The 18,476-nt window shown below is 32.5% G+C and overlaps 1 protein-coding gene across 1 annotated transcript in view; it reads right to left on the reverse strand.

The window, feature by feature from the left end:
• Positions 1-18,476, reverse strand: part of LOC137633155 (uncharacterized) — a 619,863-nt gene that overhangs the window by 29,418 nt on the left and 571,969 nt on the right. The window contains exons 16-25 of the mRNA XM_068365313.1: positions 18,079-18,198; positions 16,880-16,996; positions 14,288-14,368; positions 10,548-10,697; positions 7,352-7,555; positions 6,426-6,644; positions 4,699-4,896; positions 4,315-4,462; positions 3,913-4,120; positions 2,168-2,321 (exon numbers count right to left, since the gene is read on the reverse strand). Coding sequence (XP_068221414.1) covers positions 2,168-2,321; positions 3,913-4,120; positions 4,315-4,462; positions 4,699-4,896; positions 6,426-6,644; positions 7,352-7,555; positions 10,548-10,697; positions 14,288-14,368; positions 16,880-16,996; positions 18,079-18,198 — 1,599 coding nt within the window. The remainder of the gene's footprint in view (positions 1-2,167; positions 2,322-3,912; positions 4,121-4,314; positions 4,463-4,698; positions 4,897-6,425; positions 6,645-7,351; positions 7,556-10,547; positions 10,698-14,287; positions 14,369-16,879; positions 16,997-18,078; positions 18,199-18,476) is intronic.

Here is an 18,476-nt window from a genome sequence, read left to right on the forward strand (position 1 = left end):
ATAAAACTGGATAGTTGAAAAAAAAAACATTGATTTCCTAATCTTTTTTAGCAAAGCATCATATAGCTAAAAACCATTAAATTATCATGCATAGGCAACACAGATGATACTTCTCCAAACTTTGATATGCCATTAAAATTGACAATAAATAAAATGAGAAAATTATTTTTGCTAAAAAATCTTCAAACTACATACATTTATGGTTAAATAAAAATGAGTTCAAGAAATAATTGTCTCTTTTAGCATGAGAAAAAAGATCCTTTGTAGTTTGTCTTAGTTAGCCGATTTGGAAAGTGTAGTGGCAGTCTCTACCATCTTAAGAAATTAAACAATGGGAAAGATTTATATTCGCTATGTGTTAACAGCTGTACTTTTTTTATCACAGTAAATGGACATATAGTTTGGTCTACAGTGTAGCCTGGCTGAGCAGTATATATGTTAGCGAATGGTCCGATTTTAACTTTATTTTCATGTATATTTAAGGATAAGTAAATTTTAGCTTGAGTGTCTTAAGATTGTAACGTGTTTATAGACAGTTCATTATAAAGAAAATAATTTTTTTTTTTAATAATTTGAAAAATATATACAGTAGATTTCTGTATTTATTTCACGTTTTCTTTTTTGGAATGGAATACCCAATATAGCTAAGGGATTACTGTACTTAGATTTAAAAAAAAAATGCTGACAACTGAAATAATAGTAAAGTTTTTTTCACTTGTAAATTCTCCATAAATTCAACATTTCCCTGTATATTTTACTAAGATGACTTCACATGCAAATGATCTGCAAAAAGATCACATGGTAATATTATTGTATAATTATAAAACAAATCAAATCCATGAAGCACACAACGATTAATGGGTAATTGAGGTTTAAGATAAAATCGCTCATTCTCAAGCGACACTAAAATTTAAAAATTGGCTTTAACCATTTGCAATTATGTAAAGAGGAAAAATTTAAAGTTAACACAAGAGTGACTTCAATTATATTATTAGATGTAAACTTATTAACACACTTTTCACGTTTATTGTGATATTCGTGCTCCTGTATTTTGCCCAATTAAGAGAAAATGAGCAGTAAAATAAACGATTACCTGTAGAGTAATTTGACTGTAGACCCTGAAAGTTCAATCACCTTCCTACATCAAGTACTGCTTATACAGTACTTATTTTACTCATCTACTTCTTATATCAAGAGTATAACCATTAGAATTATGGGGGCACCACGGAAGAGAAAAAGGGAGGGAGGTTAGAAGTCTACCATTCCTATGCTTCATATTACATGACAACCAGTCTTACGCAGATTGAGGAGGGCTTGTAAGTCACTTTCTTATATTTGATAATTTCTCCTTCTCTTAAAAAAAAGGGCATCCAATATATAATATTTCCTATATATTCACTCATGGTAATATTATAAGGTGTACAGAGCATTTTCAAATAAATAAGAATACTAAATATTTGAGTATTCCTTCATCTTAGAAAAAAATTCTACAATCTTTTCCTACTTCAACAATAAATGTAAATTTCCTGTTACGTTCCAATATCCCACACCTTGCATACTACATTAAAATTATTAAATTGTAATACTGAACTTGTGAATTCAATCATAAAATCAGGAATTCTTAGCAAAACTAACAAATATAGAACTGTATACTGTAATTTATCTTTTTTGTCTGAAGATTTTAACAAATTCCTTATAATTCATCATCCCCATACATAAATTGTACATTATTCCAAGTTTCCATAGGTTATCTAAAAGCTCATATAATACCTAAACATAAGTGTAAGAAATACTGTACTATACTTAGCTGATATCAATTCACTAAAATACTGTTATTACCAGTGTATAAAACAAAGTACTGTATTACATAAAGGCAAAGTATTTATGACTCAAACAGAATACTACATCCCTCAAATTTTTCTGTCAAATATTTTAAAAGAGAATGATTTATTTATTAATATTTAATTACACATGCAAAATGATCATACTTCATAGTAAATAAAACGTGCATCACTTTTGGTGCGGAATACCTTACCTGTAAAAAAATCTATGAATACAGTGCAACAAAAACACATGTAAGTTCATTGCTAGATTCAAGTGTACATAAGTCAAACAACAAAACTGCATTTAACTATTAAACTACTTGCATGATACAGAAAAAACACACCTTGGCTTTCCATCCCGCTGACTTTTTGAGAGCTAAATTACTGGGGCGAGTCATTGTCCCTGAATTCCCTACACTAGTCCGCATCATAGCTGCCATCATACTGACACGTTCTCCAGGACCATTGCGACCGTAATTGCGAGGTAAGGAGGCAGACCTGGTGGGTAGAGTATGACAGTTTTTAGATATTAATGTAGGAGAGATTATAAACTTATAAACTTGAAAACTTGGCAGATGAAGGTACAGTAATTAATAACAGTGCAAGTTAAAATACTAATGATTAGGCTCATTACTAAATAAAATAGGACATTAAGTATTTGGGTTAAATAATCTATTATTGGTTACAACTGCTTGATTTGATTCCAAATGTAACTATGACGATAGGAAAATCATACGTTGACATTTTAACTACAAAGATATTGGAATGCTTATAAAGATGATAAAATGTATGTACAAAACACACAAGTTGAATATTTATAAAACTGACTTATTACCCAAAAAGGGTAAATTTTTCTATTCAATTTTAAGTCAATGCTGATTTTTTACTTTGTTATATTGATATTCCTTAAAATTACGCAAAATAATACTATCGAACTATGGATATTTCTAAAAAAAAACTGTTGCAACAGGTAAGAACATGAGCGGTGTTATAAGAGTAAAATTAATGGCTATTACCATTATCGTCAATAAGGAAACATCCGCATTGCTTTACTTTTCTATTTGTTCTTTGAAACCAATAATGGATCAAGATAAACAATTAGAAGCTATTCAGAAGTCCCCAAATAAAACGTATAAAGACAGGCACTGTGAAAAATTATTCCAAGATCTTCTGTGTACCCCACAACACCCACTGTACATGATAAACCTGCAAGGAGAAATGATTGAGCATTGTACTGAACTTACCTTCTGATCATCTTGAAAATGCAAGTGTATCCAAAGATACACCAAAGACAATAGCTAGCATCTTTGTTAGCATTATGGGTTTCAAAATAATCATAAAAAATTCATGGATAGCAAAAGATATTTACTGTATTAGCAATGCTACGACTGTGATCCCAAAATGCATCAGAATCTAATTCAACCCAATTTCCCTAAATTCATTTCTTAAAAAGTTAACCATGATTCTATTTTCTAAATTCTATGGAGACAAACATTTTTTTTCAATACAATTAATGAACAATTAAAAAAAGTCACCAATAACTGATATACAGTAACTAGTGAGGCTTTCACTGTTCTTCATAAGCTTAATTTACTTGTGCTTATCAACACTTATCCACATCAGATAAAGCTTATAGAATATTCACACTCACTATAAAAGCTCTGATGGTTTAAAAATCTTTAATTGTGTAGGAACAACCGTATTTTAAGGATAATGTTGATTTACACACTGCTTATGGCAAATAGTATGTCTTTTAGAAATAACTTAAAAGATAGAATCACACCATATTTATATTTTCTGGGGGAGTAAGTTCATCCATTTGAAGAATTATTAAAACTTACTGAAATAATCAAAATTTTTTTTTCAAATAACAATTTTTAACTGGTAAAAATTGTTTATGAATGCCATGTAATGGATAGTTAAGTCATTGTACAACACCACTTGTAGAGGATTTAAAAAAATAGTATAAAAATTAAGGATTAAATTTAAATTAAAAAAAATGTATAAATACAATGGTCTTTGTGTGTTATGATAAAACAACATTAACACTAAGGGCATGTGCACAGGAAGTAACTTGATAAAAATATACCTTGATGCAAAAGCAGGAATTGCAGGTTCATTTTCTTCTTCAGATGCCTCTTCACTTTCAGCATCATCTTCAACTACATTGGTTAAACTATCACCAATCATTACCCGTTTCCCTCCAGTAGTAGTGCGATCTTTCTTGCGTTCAGTAGATTCCCTTTTGACTATTCGAACTGTCTTAATTTCTAAAGGTTTTTCTTTGGGAAGTATACCTATGCGGTAAAAACAAAAATTAAAATTACAAAGGTTTTTAACTTTTTGTGCTGGCTTAATAGGATACATTATACTGTAAATTAATATTCAGAGAGTTACTTAATGATATCACTTATATTATTTTTCTTATTCTACAGCATACACATTCATGACATACAGTATGTATGAAAAATATGAGCATTCTTTAACTCACCATAATATCGCTTCATCCTGTCATCTGCATCACTTATATCCAGATGACTTCCTGAGTGTTGCTGTTCTTCTCCATCAGGTTTATTGTCCTCCGCATCTCTGTCCAGACCCAGAAAAGCTGGGTTTCCAATATCTCCATTCATAAAAGGCTGAAACATGGAAACCATTTATTTTCACACTGTACGACAGCAATAAATCCATTTCTAATTTGCTGATACAGTAACTGTAAAACAGCACTTAAACTTGTTAATTCAAAGCGACTTATTTACCTTGATATTTAACAGCCATCTGCAAGTTTAATGCAGCATCAATTTAATGCTAAAGTAAACTAATCCAAACAACTCTCCCATAATTTTACAAACTATCTAATGCTGAAAAACTTTACCTGCTTAAGTCTAGAATCTTCATAAGATGGGATTCCATGAATATATCTCGAATCATTCGGCAAAAGCTCTCTTGGAGATGGTGGGCTCTTGGCAAGCTGATGATTGTTATAAGTGCGCATATGTTCAGGGGGAGGAGGTGGCGGTGGATAGTCTGATTCAATAAAGTCAGGGGACTCTGGATAATCAGTGGGGAGCCTCTGTAAAATAATGTTTTGAGTGGAATAAAAGACGTGACATGATTATATATATATTGTAGTTAAAAATTAGTAAGTACCATACTGTTTGTATCTGAAACAGCACTAAACACGTCAGAGCTTCATGAACGACATCCCTATTATTGCCAAATCATAATTACTGGATGGAATACATTCTTAGCAATGAGGTATATTCCAAAATTTTTAGCTGTTACTATTTATTTTCTTGCTTAACAGTCCAGCAAATCCCCAAGGTAACATGAATATTTACTTTTTCTAGGACATGTACTTTACCCACAGTTGACTCCGCTTTCCTCCAATCTACATTAGCTCAAATAATTTTCTAGAGTTGAAAATTTCTAACGAAGTGTATTTAGCAATCATTAGCATTTCTTATGACACCACTTATTACATTCAGTACATTGTGCCTAGTTTACCAAAAAAAAAAAAAAAACTCTTACATCATCATTCCGGCCATCTTGCAGACTACCGGTAATTTTTTCCTTTTGCTTCTTTTCTAGTCATATCCTTTTATGACTTAAATTTACTTTTTTATCAATTTTAAATTTCCATCCTCTATACTTCTACAAATTCTTTCTCTTGGTTCTGCTACTAGCTCAAGTTTACAATTTACAATAACCATATCTTTGTAAGGCAACTACCACTCTTCCCTCTTTTGTATATTACTTCACGATTAGGATACACAGCTGAGTTCAGTGCTGATCTTTGATGTATAAAAACATGTTTCAAATTTTTCTAATAAACTTGCCACTTTGGAAACATAGATCTTGTGTTGTGGTACATAACATAATTAATTTAACTAGTACCACCAGCCTCAGCAATGTTCATCTTATTGTTTGTCTTAGCATTGTCCAATGCCTTCTCAAAACTCCCCAAAATATGAGGGACACCCTCTTTCCCTTTTAACAATACTTTTCCTGGAAATGCCTCGCTACCAAGACTTCAATAGATTCTATATATTCTAAATAGCATGCTCAAGAAATTTTATCCCTATAGATTTTCCATATTGCAGTACTGTACATCCTCCTCCTCTTGAAAATTATTATTGTAATTATCTCTCCCCATTCATTTGGTTCCAACTTTGGCAAGTTTTCACACTTTCTAGCCTATTCATTGATGAGCACTTCCCGGCTCTTCAGTCATTCATTCGTCACTAATATTGGGTAATGGGGTACTAAAAGTGCTTCTATGGGTAATTTTAACCTAATTAGAAGTTAAATTCTCTATTGGTCAGTTTGTCATCCCTACATCTAGTATGTTTATATTCATTCTCTTCATTTGTAATATTTCTGAAATACTGCTTAAATTGTCCTGCACTTTTCTTCCAAATTTTAGTCAATTCATTTTCATCTCATACATTCTATATCATTATAAATGGTAATGGTAATTTGGAGTAATTGGCCCCTATTACGTTACAATAAATTCTTATAATTTGATCTGAATATATGCTATAACTAAAACTATTGAACTGTACTTGAAATTCTTTGAATGAATCATAATTAAGTTCATACCTCATCTTCATATCTGGAAGCATTGACATAAACAGGTGCATTTCCCATAAGCCCAGTCTCTGGAAGATCTAACCCTCTGTCTCTTGTGATCATAGCATCCAGATCTGTTTCAAGCCAAGTACTTTTTCTACGTCTGGCAGGTACAGGGGCAGCTCCTACTACCCCAGTTGGGGAGGGTCTAATTTCAATTCCTGGATTTGCAGATGTCAACCTCTGGATCTGAGAAGTATAAAATTATAGTGTGTCTTAAAATGTATTTACACTACTGTAACAACATATCTAGTTTGACATGGATTCAGAGAGAGAAAATTTACTTGCTGCCCAGAAAATTAAATTTTAAGGTGAATTAATATGGTTCTTTTAAAATATGTCGAAAGAATTATATCAGAAAGTGTACAAAAAAGGATGATGGTTGGGATTATAAATTTACCCATAAGGCAGTTTTATAAATTTTCTCATTTTGATGTCAATTAGATATCGTTGTGTAAAAATATAAGGATTTGCTTTTATACAGTAATGTTTATGCATTTCAAATAGTGCATCAAATGGAAAATAAACTGCAAATTCACCTCAATAAATTACCATAACTAGATTCAATACAACCTTTATAGGCTAATTTATGATAATAATAAATAAACTCGACATATACCGTAGTGGCATTTTATCTTTAAATCTATGTTTTCTTTCAGGACAGACCAATTTTTACAAGCACTATTAAAAATGATAATAGCTACCACCAAGTCCTTTGCCAATTTATTTTCTGGAAATATCTTTTGGCATTCACTTACCAAACTTACATTAAAAACCTGCACATAATGCTTTGTCTTGTAAAGAAGTAAAATACAGTATTGTACAATAAATCCAAGGATACAGTATGTGTACTGAATAAAATGACAGGTTTAAATTTGACTATATTTTAAACTAACCTGATGGCTTAGTTCAATTCTTCTTCTTTGAAGGTCTTCTAAAAGGGTTTGGACTCGAACCATTTCAGATTCAATGTGACGAGTCTCGGAAGAACTACCAGATTCCCTCTGACAATTTTTTGCCATTGCCATTTGTATTTTCTGTCGGAGCATCATCATCTCATGTTCCAATCGACTATTCTCTGCTGCAGTTTCTTCGAGTTTCTGATGCGGTAAAATTTGTGTGATAAAAAAGATTATACATTCAGTAGTCAAAAACATTTCAAGTGATTTGTCTATATTCCTAATACCTGTACAGTATAAACAAAAACAAAATATTGATAATTTTTCTTAAAACCTGATACTAAATATGGTTCACAATCATGTCTACATGAATTTCAGACACACAATTCTGAATTCAAACAATTTTCTAGCAAAAAAGAAGTTTTGCTTTTGTATAGTCTCTCAACAAATTGCTGGAAGAAAAAAGAACAGTGGTTTTGGGAGGTATGAACGTCCACTATAAAAAATGGGTTCCATAATAAACCCACTGCTTATCAATAGCCTGAATCCATTTCGGTAGGAAGATTGAGCAACCAAAAATGAACAGGCTGATTGGGATCTAAGATATGTTTAGAGCTCCTGGAAGGTCAGGTGCTATTGCTGCTACAAATAACCCATGGCACACACAAACAAGAAAAGAAAACTGGTATTGGTTAACACTTGGATTCTGGAAATTGGTAGCAGTTTATCCTGCAACATCTCTGAAAACTTCATGCAAAGGAAAGTTCCAAGGGGAAAACAACCTAAAGGAAAGTGACGTACTGACAGGGCAACAGAACTGTTCTAGTAACTACGATTGCACTAAAGTGGTCCTCTGTCAAAACTAGAACTATACACTATATCATGTGGCTCACTAAGGTATTCATTGCAAGTTTAGTGTGCAAAAATATGTAAAACGAATGTTGTTTACTAAAATAACAGTACTGTAGTTGTTATTACTAGCTAAGAAAAACCCTATTTAAAAAATCTGGATGATATAAGCCAAAGGGCTGCAACAGAGAAGCAGCCCAGTGAGGAAAGGAAATAAGAAAACCAATAAAATAGTGTGCCTGAGCATACCCTCAACCAAGAGAATTCTACCACAAAACAGAGGAAGACCATGGTACAGAGGCTATGGTACTGCACTTCGCAAATAGCCTAGGCTAACACTTGTCTACCGAATTTCTCTTGGGAGTGCGCTCCTCCCTAACTAAAAGGAGGAGAAGGGTGGGGAGCAGTGGCATTACCTTCCTAGCCCACTGTTCTGAACTCTCCTGGGAAAGTGCAAGGGAAGCCTAGTCTGGAGCATTATCCCAGCTCATGTAGAGGAAGATACCTTGGACCTCTTCCTCACATGCTACGTCTCTATACCTCCATATAAAAACAAGCAAGCTTTCTTACAGGGATTATGTAATGTAGTAAAGAATACCTTGTCAGGCTGTCAACTCACTTGAGAGTCAGACAGAGCCATGGGATCAGAAAAAAAATGGACGGGTAGCCTGTTAAGTTGAGTAGTTATGTCTAGAAAGGCCAAATGCCGAGCTAGGAGTTAGTACAGAGAGAAAAGGAAAAAATATTCAATTGCAGACCTAATAATAATCAAAACAAATACTTCACTGGGGACCACATATAATTCAAATCAAATACTCAACTGGAGACCACATATGAATCAAAACAAATACTCCACTGGCAACTTCATAAAAAGCAAAACAAATACTCCACTGGAGACCTAGTAAGAATCAAAACAAATATTCCACTGGAGAATTCATAAGAATCAACGCAAATACTGTACACCACTGGAGACATTGTAGGAATCAAAACAAATACTCCACTGATGACCACATATGAATAAAATAATATTTTCAGGTTTTTAAATGGGAAATACCCAAGGTACAAAGTAGGTGAACAACACTGATATCACTGTGTACTTGAAAAGTTAGGCTTGGGTAAATGATAATTTGTTTTGAGGGATAAGTAATCAAAGCTTCAGATTCCTTAACTTTGTAACAAAGGGATATGGTTTGACTGATATTGGTACAAATGTTATGAATAGCATTGGTATCACATAATTCAGAGATAAAATCGTTACTAGATCGTAATTTATGAAAACAAACATGGTTATATCATAGCAGGATATTCACACATACCTGTGCAATTAATAGAGATATAAATTGTACAAGTAGCCAAATATTACAACTAGTACTTGAGGGACTCGGGGAAATAAAACTAATCTTGTTTCATTTAAACAAAATTGATAACCTCTTGGGTGGTAAGTTGTAGGATTAAATAAATGTAGTTTGCTTTATATAATCTCATCTGCAGTTCAAAATTATGTAAGCAACAGAGCCAACAAGTTAGACAAAGGGTAATTACAATAGCAAAATTAGCACTTTTTAGTTGGATAAAAACTATGAATAAGCAATAAGACACAAATAAGAGGTAAGAAACAATAATTTATAAACTTCAGGAAATATTAAAAAAATTACACTATTACAGTGAATGCAGGTGACAAATAATATTAGTATAAAACTTGAACATTTTACTAAACAAGGAAAACTTGATGTGAGGTCTTTACCTCATTTTTAGAGGATTTCACAACTTCAAAGGTAATAAGATCCTGTCTTAAATATAAGCAAAGGTTTCATATTTGTACCAAAACATCCAGGTAATTGTTGTCCACTGAATGAACTTTGATAACCATAGTTTCCATTCTACTTGCAACAAAATCACTCTCCTGAACACTCACAATTATCATTTAGGAAGAGATTAAACATTTCAATGAAATATAAAAAATGTAGAATAAAATAACGTATCTCCAGCAACTGATCTAAACATGCACATATCATACCATTACTCTAGCAACCTGTAAAATTACTACATGTGCTTTTCTCTAATGCAAACTTCAAGATTCTAACTAAATCTATGCTAAAATATCAACTGTCAATACATTATAATAAACCATTATCATTATAACTAGCAACCAAACTAAAGATATTTAACAATATAGAATTTAGGACAAAGTATCACGAAAGGACTAAGGGAATGGGAAATAGATTAACCATGAAATTCCTAAAACACACATTGTAAGTGAAAGTGATTAAATAAAAATCTGTTAATGTTTTTACTGCAGTAATTAAGATGTATGCTTAGTCACTATTAGCGAAACTAAACTCACCCTTGCAGAAACAGCAAGGTGAGCGCGCAGTTTAGAAAGCTCATGTTCCAAATGTCGCCTTTGTTTCTTTCTGCGTTCAAGCTCTACTGGTCCCTCATTGGCTCCGTGTGACTTGGAGTGTAGGTTAACTAAGGTGCGCTCCAGCATCTCCTATGGTGGAGATCCAAGTTACTTAGATAAAGTAGTTATGCTGTTAATGATGATAAAATCATCATCAATAACTTTTTTTTTTAAATCTTTTACTGAAACAACACAAATACTTGGCTACACATTAACAACAGTAAAGAATGCTCTTTCTCTTCAACCTTCAACAACTATTCAACAGTTGCTGACAACATACTAAATTCAGACATCTGATGAAGTCAAATATGCAACTGAAAAGTATATGAAAAAAAAAAATTACAATAAAAAATGATGAATGCTGATAAAACAAAGCTCTTTAGCAATTCTCTACTTTAAAATGCTATATCGTGAATTATTCATACCAAGAAACTGACATTACCCTAATAAATAATCATTAACGTTAGCTGTCTGAACAATTAGTTACTGATTCTGTATTTCTTCATTTGGCACTAATAAAAGCATTAGAAGGTGCATTTCTTAATATAAGCTCTGCCCAGTTTTTGGTTAAGGTTAACAGCCCCGAAACCATAGGATTAAATGACCATTCAAAAATACCCCCAGAAAATATCAAGCATGCAACAACAAACCACCCAAATCATGCCACAACAATTTTGTATCCTTGGGCCCTATATTTTCCTTGCAGTACATGCACATGAAGGTTAGTCGTAAGTCGTAGTTTCCAAAATAGACATCATCCAAATTGTTGTAACCATATACCAGTACAATATTAACTGTGATTTCTGGTAGAAGATGGAAATTAGGAGAAAATCACCATATTATTGGAAAGTATGGAATCTGGAAACGAATCTAATCTCATAAACAAAGGACATGACAAGCAAGACTCCAAAAGAGCCATAATGAATGCTTTAGATACATAAAATCATACACATTAAAGGAAACATCGAGATATTTAAAAGTTTAAAATCACCACAAAGATGTGGTGAACAGTCGTCATGACATTTTCCAAACTGAAATGAATAAACACATTTCTTGAGTATTCCATTAGTCATGCTACTATCTTATACTTTACGCTCAATGCTATGCATGCAGCAGCTTACTTGTAACTTGATACTATTAATATGCTGCAGTGTTAAATGTTAAAACTGTGTCATGGTCCAACACAATTTTGTAGCATTGATATGATGAAGGGTATCAGGTACATTTGAGACATAAAAAATACATATATCAGGGGCCTAATCTTTAGAAAAAAAAGTAAGAACACAATACTGAAAACCTGAAGAGATGAATGTAAAAGCAGAATCTAAGTTAACTGAAATTCATGCCTTTGCATCTGCTGATTTACAAAATATTTACAACCTGGTATTGCACATCAGTAGAGCGCAATCTTTATGAAAATAAAAACACCAGTAAGGAGTTTATAAAGGAAACTATAATTCCTTTACAATATTACACCAGGGTATTCTCTCAATGACTTTCCTAAAAAGGACAGCCTGCTTTTATCATTCATTGATTTTTATAACTTTTCTAGAATATTATTTCTACAGTGCTGTACTTACTCGGCAAAAATTACAGAGAAAAATTACAGAGAATTCTATTGTTCACGTAACCCCTAAGAATCCTACTAAAAATTTCAAGACAAAGGAAGAAATTATCAGCTCCCAAAATCAATCCAATTTTAGAACCTGAATACTTTATCTAAAAAAAAATATATACATGTAGTAAGCAGATGGAGCTATTATATGAATTTGGTCAGATTAAGAACACCAGACCAACTTCCTCTAACTTTTAATAAAATGGAATTCTCTACCTAATAACCACTGGTATATAAAAACCTGAGCTACAGTTCTACTTGAAACAGTATACAATCAAGATTGCATCAAATGTTGCGTCTATGCATCTGACCTTTCTAACATAGCTAGCAGCATACCAGTTAATTACAATGTTGCCAACAATTCATCATTTATTACACACTCACATAAGAAAAAGGGGAATGTGAAAAATGTTGGCCACCAGGAATGTGACATTTGCTGACAAGCTGTAAGTATCTAATGATCCACTTCCAAAAATGCATGGATCATTCTTTAAAAAATTGGCAACTTTCCCAACATGATGATGCAAAAAATTCAAATACAGTAATTAAAAATCCAATAATTTAATAAAAATTTCTTGCGACTTACCTAAATATAAAATGAATATCAAATAGAGGAAGAGAGAGAGAGAGAAAGGAAGAGAGAGAGAGAGAGAGATAAATAGTGTAAGAGTGGTTTCAAGTGTTGGGCCAAATGTCATTTTCCGAAGAAAAGTACTTGTACTGTACTGTATTAGCTACAGCAAATTCAAAGACTACAAGAACATGAAGAGGAGAACCAGCAGACTGCATTATACTTATAAATAGCTATATACAGTATTTATAACATACTGTAAAGGAATTTTTAAATGCACAAAGGAGCACTTTCAATGTAGGTAGTAAAAAGAAATAGAATTAAATGAAGACAATTCCAATACTGTAATGGATTAGATATATGCAGAATGCAAATAATAAACAGGCTGTAATTTATTTTATCTAACTATATACCATGTAACTAATGCTTAAAATTTTAAATAAAGGTCAATTCAAATGAGAGAAAGAGAATAGGTAGCTTATCAGTCAGTTTATAAACTAAAAGTGTAATTAATAAAAATAATTCTTAACTCGAAGAAAAATGCCAAATAAGTTTAAACACTGATTTACATTATGAATAGTCAGGAAAAATTTAGAGCCTCTTATAGTCTCTATTATTACTTGCGTAATAAATGCAAAACGTTTAAATCAAATGCCCTACAAATGCAAAAAATGAGTGGTTGCAGAGATACCAGCACTAAATTTAGGAGCTTACCTAAATGCTTTTTAAATCCATTAAATTCTACACTAATAGTTTGATATTAGGAGAAAAATTCTGCATAGCATTCTATTATAATCCTCACAATAACTACATAGGCAAGAGACTATGATTTATGAGTAGTTCACACAAATGTAATACTCTACAATATATAAGTGTCCGAAGGAAACGTACTTTACAAAGCACTTTCGTTACAGAATAAGACTAGAGATTAGATGTAATTAAAATTCATCATAGAAAGAATACAAAACACCAAAATAAAACCATTGGACTTCTCCTTAAAATAAAATGGACAGAAAGTATGTATAAAAAAAAGCAGTTTTTCTCAAGGACTGTAAGGACATACATACCATATAAGGAAAACAAAAAAGCAAAGGCATAGAAGTAATAGAACCAATAATACAGTGAAACACAAACAGTACTAGCATCTTGCATAGCAAATTAGCCGACGCTTAAAATACCTGTGTCAATGTGCCTCACACCAATACTGTACATGTCTAGCAATCGTGACTGGATAAGTGCTCTTTATTTACAATACATCACTTCAAAAGGATTTTCAAGAGCATTCTTCTGCTGTAATAGGGTACAGTTTACTGCGGCTTGAAAATCCTTCATCGAAGTGCATAAATCATCATCAAATGCCCTATCATTGAGAGACAGAGAAGCACCATGAAAATAGAACGAACCCATATTCCAACAAAGGTTATTTGCCAATATCCAAAGAGGGATAGTAAGGTCCCAACCAATCTAAAATTATACAATATACACTGTTCGAACCTTCTCTCTCTGCAAGCTCTGAATGGTCAGGGATTCCTGATGTAGGTTCTTGTCCAACTTATACAATTGCATCACTTTCCCCTGAAAGTTTAATGTCACTACATCATAACTCGAAATTTAATTAAGGTGACAAAAGAAACAAAAAACAAATAAAAGGTCTAGTTTAACTTTTACACATCTACACATACCATCACATGATGAAATAGACTTGGTAGTAATACAGATCTGGAAAATATCTGAACATTTCATAATTACAATACTGTACTACTATACAATAACTGATAAAGAACAGTAAGCATTCAACTACAAATAAAAAGAATATTTGCAAAAAAATAAAATCTCTCTGACTTGAAGCTCAGTGTCCTGAAGAAAAAAAAAATGTTTCCTTACTCTGGCAAAAGGATGACTTTCTACTTCATAAATGAATTAGTTTTGTGTTTTACATCAGATTTAACCACTGCACAGATGTACAAACATTTTTTCCAGCATCACTTTCTGACTTTCTTCAACTAAACTAATTAATCAGAACAGGCATGAACTTACCACTAATTGAATAAGCTCATCAAAAAATTATCAAGTCATAACCTACTACAAATTATATTTTAATGAGAGTCATTAAAGCCAAGTAAAAATGAATTAACAACTCAATACAGTGTGTATCTTTCAAATTCATTTTCAGTCAATCTATTTCATAGGTTCTGAGCCCAAAGTTCCGAGACATTGCCTTACAGCAAAATATTTTGATCCACAAAAACTGCACATTTATTTGGGTCTAATAATCCACATGTTAAACTTATGAAGCAGAAAAGACAAATAAAAACCAACAATGGCAAGAGTGCATAACCATAACTCTTCAGTGATTTCTACTGTCTCATATTTACTTACAAACAAATAGCTATAGGGGTCATACACTTCTTTTTGTGTCATCTATAGTTGCCAAGACAGTATATTCTTTTGATAAAACAATACTCGATATAATATAAAGTATTAAAGATACAAACACTAACATGAAAAAGATTGTATCATCAATGTGTGCATTGGCATTAAAATCGGTGTCTCGTACCTAATTTATTTTTTCCTGAACTGCATTTGTAATTCTAACCAAATTGGATTGAAACGTGAAAAAAAAATTGAACCATCATGAACAAAAAGAGATATAATTGTATATTTTGCAGGCTTTATTCTTTAATTTTACTTTCCACTACATACTTATTTCAACTTCTCCCAGTAGAAGTATTTCTTATCGGACAGGAGAATAAAAGCACTATGATTGATGTACTAAATTAGCATATTTTTGGGACTTTTCAACCCTCTATCACTTCTCTAATAATCATAATCAGTGAAGCTAAAGTCCCTGGTAACAATGGTCAAGCCTTACTGAAATCTCTAAAAAACCTTAGAGAACTTCAAAGTTACTCATGATGCATAAAACATTTCAGAAGTGTCTGACAGGAGCAAAACCTACTAACAATTAATCACAGCAATCTGAGTTACTCTGAAATAACATGCATTCATACCATACTGTACTTTACTGTGTCATTTAGCATGAAATAAATTACTCCACACTTTATTTACTTATCAAATATCCTAAGAAACTGTACAGTCACCCCTTAACAACTGCGGGTTTGAGTTTTGCGGATTTATTATCTGCTAGGAAGGCAAACAAAATTATTCAAGTACTGTAATAATTTTGGTTGTTAGAGGCACTGGTTACTGCAATCACCTTCATTCATACTTGCTATGTTTTCTGTTGCTTATGTTAGCTTGACCAGCCTGCACAGCACCATTTATGCCCTATCTCAGTCAGGCAGTAACCACTAGAATTGGAATGCTAACATCTTGCTCAAGGTTTCTTGTGTTTCACTTATACCAGAACCCCCAAGAGAGCACCTTAATTCTTTCCAAGCTACACCTAGGAACTAGGTGATGACCCTAACAAAAAAGTAGAAGTGCTAAATAGGCAAAGTTAGTCTTTCGCAACCATGGGCTGATCATTTTACATGGATAAGAGCACTCTCTATTACTCAAAGAAAAACAAGGACAGCATTCATGCTGCCATAAGTGTATGTGGCCCATTTAATGCTGAACGCAAGTGAAAGACAAAATGCCATGCAATTACATTTTTCATCAGTTACCAGTCACTGCATGGCTAATCTTCGTCATTCTGCATGGCTTATTTTCGTCATCGTATCTGTATTGTCATTGCCGATAACAAATGGAGTAGTAAAGTACCCTTTCTGAGGTGATTTTAGCATTTTTCTAACAGCTTTTCAGCCATTCATTAAGCAAAATGGTTTTCTAGTTATACAAGGATATAAGAGGTCAGGAGTAAGATGGGTAGCATAGATTTGCAGAATTTTGCCAGTGGCAGATATCTAAGTTACATGACTCCGCTAATGTTAAGGGGCATCTGTATTTTCCATTTTAAAATATATACCATATCAAAGTGTATGAAAAATTAACTTCCGCATTATTCTGAGTTCTAGTAGAAGAGATTTTATTCAAATCTGCAATTGAATCATGATAACATTGGTCAATCACACAAAAAGAAAATAAAAAAAATATAAACAAACTAAAAGTAAATATCTTTACCTCTAGATCAGATTGATCAGCTGCAGCAAGTTCATATTCCTGTACCTGTAGATCTTCAGCAACAATTCTCCTTTCTTGAATTCTACGGGAAAACTGAAGCGAGTCATAACCACTTCCCTGCAAATACCAAATTACTATTATCGATAAAGTTTAAATTGATCATAGTTAACATTCTCAACTCTTATAAAGCTGGTCAGAAGGATTTGCTTCTAATGAAAATATATGTGAAGGAATAAAAGTGGAAGGACAAAGAAAGTGTGAAAAGGGGATGGATGAAGAGCTAAGGCTAATGGGCGTTTAGAAAAACTTTAGTACAGGATAAAAACGAATGGAGAGAAATCTTTCACGTTTGATCTAGTGAAAAGATTGTCTACTCTAAGGTCATATTAAAGCAAAGTACAAACATCCTTGTGCAGGGGGTGAAAGACGACGACTTATAACATTTATAATGATGATGACTGCATTGCAACTCCTTCATAAGTCTCATAATTGGACCAAATGAGAATGATAAATATTTTGTAAAATTTTCATATACATAAATAGTGAAAAAGTAAAAAAAATAACAATTGCTGGATGTAAATTACGTCTCATGGTGCTAAAAAAGGCTAAACATTGGGTCTTACGTTTTGCTTATAATCGACACAGTATTGGTTTTATTTCTTTTTTAAAACATTAGCTTTATCATTTTGGGAATCTTGTCACCCCTGTGGGGTGAATATTTTCCTAGGCTATTAAAATAAGGCCACTAGGCTATAACAAGCAAATGACATATAATTAGAAATGTCAAGTAATATTCAGAGTAACCAAATGGGGAAGGTATCATACACCAACTCCCAACTTCAGACATAAAAACTAATTGGTTATATTAAAAAAAAGATTATATCAAAACAAGATTAAAGGAAAATTAACAAGAAAAAGACAAGAAAATAAAGAAGACACTGCAATAAAACCATGACCAAAACATTCTGGGAAGAGCAACAAAGTTGACAATGCAACAGTCATACAAAATGTGAAGGTGAAGTAGACATCCTTTACATGACTAAATAGGAACTGCAGAAGACTCTCAATCTTTCCAATACAAAGTTGGTATGACTGAGAATTTTCTTGTCCATACAGGAGACAAATTTTCTTAATGTAGTTGTGATGATATCAAAAAATATTCAACAGTAATCTACTTAACATAAAAAATCTTTACTTACTATATGATAGGAGTTGGGTTTTCTAGGGTCATGTGTAACCCTAGCATCACCCCCTCGGTAGAGGGAACCTAACTTCACCATGTTGTCAACCAGGTTGATCAGAGGTTTCCCCATCTCATACTGTTGGAAAGAAGCAGGATGATATTACTTCTTCTTTATTAACAAGTTCTACTAAAGTTCATGAATTAAAAGAGGTACCCATATAAACTAGATACATTTTATGTGAAAAATTTAAAGTTTTTGTAAAATGATTCAATCATTTCATTCAGGAAAAAATAAAAATAATTTATTTGTAAAAGATGAAGCAGTTCATATTTTTCTCTAAAAAGGGTTTTGAAATTCCTTAAGGGCAAAACTGTCACAATCATTTGTTCCACGATGCATACTTGGGTATTAGA

The sequence above is a fragment of the Palaemon carinicauda genome, chromosome 42 (assembly GCF_036898095.1).
Source record: "Palaemon carinicauda isolate YSFRI2023 chromosome 42, ASM3689809v2, whole genome shotgun sequence".
NCBI classification, from domain to species: Eukaryota; Metazoa; Arthropoda; class Malacostraca; order Decapoda; family Palaemonidae; genus Palaemon; species Palaemon carinicauda.